At 37.2% G+C, this 8,987-nt stretch overlaps 1 protein-coding gene and 1 non-coding gene across 2 annotated transcripts; both read right to left on the reverse strand.

The window, feature by feature from the left end:
* Positions 1 to 5,726: 5,726 nt before the first annotated feature.
* Positions 5,727 to 5,800, reverse strand: Trnas-cga. Its single transcript has one exon. It is a non-coding gene; the product is annotated as a tRNA-Ser (tRNA).
* A 2,462-nt stretch (positions 5,801 to 8,262) lies between these two features.
* LOC125238085 lies at positions 8,263 to 8,742 on the reverse strand. The gene has a single exon (XM_048145374.1). The coding sequence runs from the start codon at positions 8,740 to 8,742 to the stop codon at positions 8,263 to 8,265; it is 480 nt and encodes a 159-aa protein (XP_048001331.1).
* Positions 8,743 to 8,987: the final 245 nt, after the last annotated feature.

The following is an 8,987-nucleotide window of genomic DNA, read 5'->3' on the forward strand; positions in this document are numbered from 1 at the left end:
ACGAGGTTACAACATTACTTTTTAGGGTTCCGTTCCAAAAAAGTACAAAAGGAACCTTTGCGGTGCCGCTCTGTCCATCTGTATGTCCGTCTGTCACATTACTTAATATCTCGAGAACTACTTATGCTATCGATATGAAATTTGGTTGCAGTCGCGAAATTGATGGCTGTTATCCTGTATACAAATAAAAATAAAAATAAAAATAAAAATCTACATTTTAATTCCAAGTTCTACTTATCATAAATATTGCTAAATTTAACTTTTTGACAAACAGAATCGTCTACAATTAATGCTAATAGATACGAAATATTTGAGTAAAATACCTACTCCTATATTTTGAACTTTCATTTCAATTTAATTTATCTAAACTTAATAGCGTCGTTTATAAAAATAAAAAAAACTTTATTTCAGACCAAAGTCCATACAGTGAGCAGTCTATACCAAGTCAAATCTAACTACGAATTCTAATATAATAATTTTAATTTTAATATACCATGTAATAATTATGTACCTAAATCAATTGTGACGTGTAATATGTAACAATATTATAAATAAACGAGTATGAGTATGAGTATTCTTATCGATACAAATTCTATTTTAAATACCTAAAATAATTAAATACAAACTAAATCCTACTAATCCATACTAATATTATAAATGGGAAAGTGTGTGTGTTTTGTTTGTTTGTTTGTTTGTTTGTTTGTTTGTCCGTCTTTCACGGCATAACGGGGCGACGAATTGACGTGATTTTTTAAGTGGAGATAATTGAAGGGATGGAGAGTGACATAGGCTACCTTTTGTCTCTTTCTAACGCTCCACTTCCCTAAAATGGGGGGTGGAAGTTTGTATGGAGCATAGAGAAATTTTCGAATTCAACGCGAGCGAAGCCGCGGGCAAAAGCTAGTATGTAATAAAAGTAATAACCATACTTGTTGGTACCAAGCGCAACATTTGTCATACATTTTAAAAGCCTTATTTTATTAATAGTTTTCACCCACACGAACATCTCGTTTCCCGAGAAGCAAAGAAAACAAATGAAATACTTTGCTTTTTAGTTTAAGAGGGGGTAGAGCAGGGAGAATTTTCAGAATCTGTCATATTACCCCATTACACACACAAACACCCTTCACTCACACTACCTCAATTTTCTGTGAAAGGTCAGTGACCCTTAATTTCTGTCAAGGGTGATATTTTGAGTTTGTAGTCAACTACTGACCTCCTTTGAGAAATTAAAACTGTAAAAAAACAAAGTGTCCATCGTAATGCACATTGGGCCTCACAAGGTTAAGTTAATGAATTGTCTCGTCTTGTGAATCGAATTTGTTTGTATCGCGGAGCACGTAATGACCGAAGTATGCGCATTTCTTGCTAATTGATATCTTTACCCGAAACACTGAATCATAATTATATATAATTCAGTTTTTAAACTACTTCGGTGGTAAAGTATTGTTTAAAAGTATGTATGATCAATTGATCAGCACGGGAAGCATGGTCGCGCGATAGACGATAAAATATCAGGCCGTCCCTACCGCACTTACAAATAGTGCGATAGGGACGGCCTGATATTTTATCGTCTATCGCGCGACCATGCTTCCCGTGCAGCTGAAAGTTTTACGAGTTCGTAAGAAGATCCGATTCGATAACGATTGAAGGTTATTTTTAGGGTTCCGTAGTCAACTAGGCCCTTAACCCTTATAGTTTCGCCATGTCTGTCTGTCCGTCCGTCCGTCCGTCCGCGGATAATCTCAGTAACCGTAAGCACTAGAAAGCTGAAATTTGCTACCAATATGTATATCAATCACGCCACAAAGTGCAAAAATAAAAAATGGAATTTTTTTTTTATTAGGATACTCCCCCCCCCCCTACATGTAAAGTGGGGGCTGATATTTTTTTTCATTCCAACCCCAACGTGTGATATATTGTTGGATAGGTATTTAAAAATTAATAAGGGTTTACTAAGATCGTTTTTTGATAATATTAAAATTTTCGGAAATAATCGCTCCTAAAGGAAAAAAAGTGCGTCCCCCCCCCTCTAACTTTTGAACCATATGTTTAAAAAATATGAAAAAATCACAAAAGTAGAAGTTTATAAAAACTATAACACTTTAAGTTCTCGCGCTTTGTACACATATTTAAAGTCACACACAGGTCGAACGCGGAACGCGAATATATACAGGAAAAAAACATTAACTAAAAGCGGGTAGATTATATTTATTTGTCTACCCCGAACATAAAAATATAAATTAATATCGGCTAGTTTTGTGTTGTTTATATCTCCGGTGACACTTTACTGGGACGTCAGTCTTCCGCGACCACGGCCAGTGCAACCTGGCCGAAACGTTGGGAAAAAAGGTAAAAATAATGTTAATTAATCGCGTTCGACCTGTGTGTGACTTTATAAAAACTTTATAGGAAAATTATTTTGAACTTGATAGGTTCAGTAGTTTTTGAGAAAAATACAGAAAACTACGGAACCCTACACTGAGCGTGGCCCGACACGCTCTTGGCCGGTTTTTTATGTTTCGTTTCGTAAAGGAAAAATAGAAATATTATAAGATCATTTTGCTGTTCGTCTAAAACAGAAACCCTTCTCTAACGGCATATATGACTTTAATATCTTTTCGCATTATTTTTTGAGGTACTGAACCCTAAACATACCTAAGTTTAAAATTGAAAAGAGTGGGCAGGCTGGTTTTATATACCTTGTTCTTATTGAATTCCGTTTACTTTAAGGGAAGATTCTTTAGTTCAAATACAATCAATTTCTCTAAGAAACTAGCCTCTTAGCTCTTACGGTTATCGAATTATTAAAAAAAAAAATTACTGAACACGTGTGTGGCATCCCTTATCACTTGTCTTCCTAATGTTTTCATGTGCATGGCATGTGCCGTCAAACACTTGACAATGACTTTAATGTTATGATTAAGGTCTTCTCACACTAATTAATCCATTATTATGTATGTAAATAAAAAAACAAATTTAACAAAAAGCAATATACATATATCGATCCCACAGTCAAACCGTGAAAACTGTTTTGTGGGACACTGTTCTAATGTAAAGTGTTTATTGTGTGTTAATAAATAAATAATAATAAAATATATATATACAGGATGGTTCCTGGTGATGAACTGATGAACCTAACCGCGAGATAGTTGGAGGGGTGGAGAGTGACATAGGCTACTTTTTGTCTCTTTCTAACGCGAACGAAGCCGCGGACAAAAGCTAGTATATCATAACTAAGAAATGCTCGTGTGGCGAAGGGTTAAGAATTTCACCACCCCCTTTCTTCCCGTGGGCGTCGTAAAAGTCGACTGTGGGATATGGGAAGTGGCCTAGGCGAGAGGCTGGCAACCTGTCACTGCAATGTCACAATTCCCCTTTTATTCAACCCCTAAATTCAACCCCTCATTTGCCAAGAGTGGCACTGAAACTTGAGTAGTTTCACTTGCTCTGCTTACCTCTTCATGGGATGTAAGCGTGATTGTATGTATGTAAATAAGAATTGAGTTTTTTAAATAATAACTTTTTCCCCTCACTAGCTCGGAAACACGTGTTTTGTCCTTTAATGCCAGCGGGTAAAAACGCATTTTATCCACTAGTGGGTAAAGTAATTTGACCTTGAATAAAGTCAAATTAACGGCTTTAAAGTTGATAAAAGTAGGTTAATCTAGTAATAAAGATGATTTACCACCTGTGGAACTACTGGAAGCAGTGATAAATGCATTTTTTGCGTTGTAGTTTCCTCGCTATAGTGAGGGGAAAAGTTTTGTGTTACACTCGGGTGCAAATGTATTTTACTTCTCGTGTGTTAAAAAACTCGCAAGTTCAGGATTCTATTCTCGAACCACTCGCTTCGCTCGCGGTTCAACTATAGAATCCTTTCACTTGCTCGTTTTTCAATTCCACACTCGGCGTTAAAATACAACTTTGTCCCCTTGTATAACAAATAACTATTTTTATGGAAACAAGCATACGGAGATTGTCTGGCTCAAATTTTACGTAGTTTAAAGACACCCAATCGAAAGTACTGGGAAATTTTTCATGTGCAGAGTATAATTAAATAAATAAATAAATAAATAAATATTATAGGACATTTTTTTTTACACAGATTGACTGAGGCCCACGGTAAGCTCAAGAAGGCTTGTGTTGTGGGTACTCAGACAACGATATATATATAATATATAAATACTTATATATATAGAAAACATCCATGACTCAAGAACAAATATCTGTGAATCGAACGTATTTCTAGAAAATGCTGAAGTTTCTCTACCAACAGCTAACAGTTTTTTAGGGGTAATTCGTTACGCATACTATCCCAGGCGCAGGGACCGGCCTGGGATGATTATGTGGGGACTCCCATATACCTAGGCTAATGAGACCCATGGTTTACCCACTAAAACCCCTCGATTGCCGCCTCAGGGCTATAGGACGAGGTTGCAGACACGTTTCGGCACTCCTCCGCAACCTCTACCAACAGCCCTACCTCAACCGCTTCCCGGGACCACCCCCCGCCATCCCCAAACATGTGACCCAAGAATGTCATCACCACACGTGACCACTATCACGGTCCTATCATCACGCACTGATAGCACGTGATATCACGCCGCCATCAGACACGGCGCGAACGTGGGCTATCGGCGCTAAGGAACTTAGATTATGTAATTTTAATTAGTTATTAATTCAAATTGATGGGAGGATTTTATTGATTATATTGGGCCCACGAGTATACAATTGTCTTCCGGATGCAATAGTAGCCGTTAATAGCGCAGTAGTGTTTAAATACAAGTTAAAACAGTGGTTAGTCGAGCAAGCGTTCTATGACCACAAAGAGTTCTTTAATGAAAAACCTAGGATATAAGATATTAATAAAATAACCTACCATTATGTCGTAGAAGGATCTTAATCTTTATGTACGTCGTCGTTGTTGTCGTTGTCGTTTAGCATACTTATGCAAAACTGCTAGACAATTTATAAATTTTTATTTGACTGACCTGTAATCTGTTTTGACATTGTTTTAAATTTTCTCATTTTATTTTTCCTCTTAATTGTTTATTTGATTAGTTTGACTTGTTCGACATTTTACCTAAGCATGTTTTATTTTTATTATATTGCATGTATTGTTAATGTGTAGGTGTATTGGTTCAGACTGTAAGCTTGCAACTATGTTCAATAAATAAAATAAATAAAATAAATAATAAATGTACCTGCTGTATAAAATTATGTGACTTGTAATTTGTATTATTAATAAATATTATGGTTATGATTATGATTATGATTATTGTTGGCTATGCATATTTGCCTGATCTGACATATCGTTGATAATCCTTAGTGAAAATGTTTAATCAAAAACATTATTACGTTTCGATTTTTAATGAATTTGTTTAGTAAGGCGCTTAACTTCAAACTTGAGTAAATCCATTCTGCAATAGGTTGATTATCTTTCAGATCGATATTATATTTTTTATATAATAAACCTTAAAGCAGAATGGATTTACCCAAGTTTGAAGTTAAGCGACACACTGTTGTGTTTACAAAACTTTTTTTTTTTTATATTTTGTCACGCTGTTGAATAAAAATTGCACTAAAGTTTACCAGTAGCTTAAACTACTTTGACAGGATATTTTACGAATATTTTTACAAAGCCTTATAAAGAAAAAAATTAAAATATCTTATAAACTGAAATAGATACCATACACTAAAGAAAAAGCGATCAAGCCCACTGGTGGCGAAGCCGGGAATCGAACCCGGGTCTCCAGCTATCGCGGCTGACGTGTTCGACCGCTACACCACCCCGACCGCCGAGGTACCCGTCGAAATTTCTCTAGTCTATGTCTCTGAAAGCTAGGCGCCTTTGACCAACTCTAAGGGCGAGCAATTTGTGCTTGCACCTCCTATGAATCCTTTTGCAGGATTACGATATAGTGAGGAAAAAAAATCTGTTAAGATAAAAGTACCAATGCTCGACAGCACTATAACAATTTGCTACTTTCCTTCTGAGACATCCATACTAATACGTATTATAAATGGGAAAGTGTGTGTGTCTGTTTGTTTGTCCGTCTTTCACGGCAAAACGGAGCGACGAATTGACGTGACTTTTTAAAGTGGAGATAGTTGAAGGGATGGAGAGTGACATAGCCTAAAATGGGGGGTTGTCGTTTTTATGAAACATTCCGCCTTTTTCGAATTTAACGCAAGCGTAACGTCCGTCCGTCCGTCCGTCCGTCCGCGGATAATGTCAGTAACCGTAAGCACTAGAAAGCTGAAATTTGGTACCAATATGTATATCAATCACGCCAACAAAGTGCTAAAATAAAAAATGGGAAAAAATGTTTTATTAGGGTACCCCCCCTACATGTAAAGTGGGGGCTGATATTTTTTTTCATTCCAACCCCAACGTGTGATATATTGTTGGATAGGTATTTAAAAATGGTTAAGGGTTTACTAAAATCATTTTTTGATAATATTAATATTTTCGGAAATAATCGCTCCTAAAGGAAAAAAAAAGTGCGTCCCCCCCTCTAACTTTTGAACCATATGTTTAAAAAATATGAAAAAAATCACAAAAGTAGAACTTTATAAAGACTTAAAGACTTTCTAGGAAAATTGTTTTGAACTTGATAGGTTCAGTAGTTTTTGAGAAAAATACGGAAAACTACGGAACCCTACACTGAGCGTGGCCCGACACGCTCTTGGCCGGTTTTTTTATCTTATTGCAACAAGTTAAGGTGAAGAAATGTACACATATTTGTGAACTCGACTTGTACCACGTCACTAGGCGGGTCCCAACGTCACCCGTGACGTCACGCGTAAACAAAACACTGCTCACTCATGCGCATGTATTGTCATAACGTGTACTACATGGCCTAAATACAGTAGAGGTGTGTGATGCGTTTTTAGTTTTAAAATTCAAATTCAATCTCTTCGATGTCAAAACATGTCAGAAAATATGTTTCATGTGTCAATTTATAAAAATTATATTTCATCATTGATTATGGTCACAAAATGCAAAATTGCAATAAAATAGATTGAATCTGAGACCTAGAGTAGAATAACATACGAAATAATTTTTATCTAAGCTGAAAAGAAGACTTCCACTATTTCTCGGACAATAAAATGAAACAGAAACCACGCATATTTTTTCCACCTGCGTGCATTGATACATTCACATACGTCTTACCTACACTACAATGTGTACAATTTCAAACATCCACAGTTTTTATAGTCATTTAGTCACTACGAGCCTTCCAAGCCAATACGAATGCGCGCTTATATCAAAATGAGATTGCAATTGTTTCGTCATAGTCGTAGTGCGTTTCACCCATCACTATCACTAGGTACATGATTTTAATTATCACTACATGATGTTAACTATCACTACATGATTATAACTATCACTACATGATGTTAACTATCACTAAATAATGTTAACTATCACTACATGATTTTAACTATCACTATCATCAATTCATCATATAGAATTATCCCTGATAAACCAACATACTATACATGTCGCGCAAATTAGTTAGCGAATTCACCGAGCGATGGCGCTGTACACAATAATACTCATCATTAGTACATACTGTATACAGTCTTTAGTGTTATCTGAGAAACGAGATTATTTTAACTAGGTATTGAAAGTTAGTACCTACGGAACCCTCGGTGGGCGAGTCTGACTCGCACTTGGCCGGTTTTTTTTATGATAATCCTCGTGCGTAACCGGGGCGAGCTGTTAGTATAAGTACGAAACTAATATGATTCAAACATCATTCCGATATCTTTCGTCGAATTGGCCTATATGTAAGCAGGCCGGTGTCAAATTATGCGACTCATCACTCGATCGAACGTTCCAACGATATTGGGTTAACACGTGTTCGTATATTTTATTCATTAAATAGGAAATAACTCTCTCTCTTGGCCTAGCCGTATCCCATTATTTGGGGTCGGCTCTCCTATTCCTTCTTCGCCAGGACGCTCTGTCCCGGGTTGTCTCAGATGTGACATTTGCAGCCTTCATGCCCTTATTTATGGTAGCTATCCATGTTTGGGAGGGGTCTTCCTGGTCCTCTTTTAGGCGCCGGAAACATTTCGAGTACTTCTCGGGTCATGTGTTCGGGTGGGCGACGCATTACATGCCCATACCATGTGAGTCAGCCTTCCATTAGCTTTTCTTGAATTGGTTTTACCCTGAAGCTACGGATGAGGGTATTCCGGATGCGATCTAGTCGCGTTACACCCCCGGCCCAGCGCAGCATTCTCATTTCAGCGGCATGTAGCCAATCTTCTTGTTGTTTTTTGAGAGGCCAGCACTCGGCGCCATACGTTAGAGCTGACGGCGGTTTTGTAGATTTTGCCTTTAATGTGTACAGTCATTCTCTTGTCGCACAGCACTCCTGACAGCTCTTTCCATTTCACCCATCCTGTGTTTATTCTTTGGATTATGTCAGTGTCGACAGTTGCATCGTTGGTGACGACTGAGCCTAGATATTTGAAACTGTCTACTCCATTCAGGGGTGTGCCTTCAAGACTGATGGTGCTGCTGTTATTTTTGCCGCTGAAATTGCAGTGTACGTATTCGGTATTTTGTTTGCTGATTCGCAGACCGGCTTCCTGTAACGCGACTCTCCATTGCTCCAGAATTTGCTGTAGGTCTTCCGCATTTTCGCTGACGAGTGCTATATCGTCAGCGTAGAGCAAGTCTCGAGGAGGCGGCCGTTGCAGCTTTGCAGTCAGATGGTTCATTACCAAATTAAATAGCAGGGGACTCAGCGCTGACCCCTGGTGAACACCAACCCTTACTTCGAATTCATCACTTACACCGGCCGGGCAACGTACTCTTGTTGTAACGTCCTTATACATATCTTTTTTAATTTTTAATAGTTTTTATTTTTAAATGTTTGTTTATATTATGTTAAAATGTGTGATAATAATGATATGGATTTTTTATCTGAAATAAATGAATTTTATTTTATTTTAATTTATATTTT

Source organism: Leguminivora glycinivorella, chromosome 22 (genome assembly GCF_023078275.1).
Source record: "Leguminivora glycinivorella isolate SPB_JAAS2020 chromosome 22, LegGlyc_1.1, whole genome shotgun sequence".
NCBI classification, from domain to species: domain Eukaryota; kingdom Metazoa; phylum Arthropoda; class Insecta; order Lepidoptera; family Tortricidae; genus Leguminivora; species Leguminivora glycinivorella.

Coding starts and splice junctions, on each gene's coding strand:
- LOC125238085 (XM_048145374.1), bottom strand. CDS start 8,742: ATGAACCATCTGACTGCAAAGCTGCAACGGCCGCCTCCTCGAGACTTG.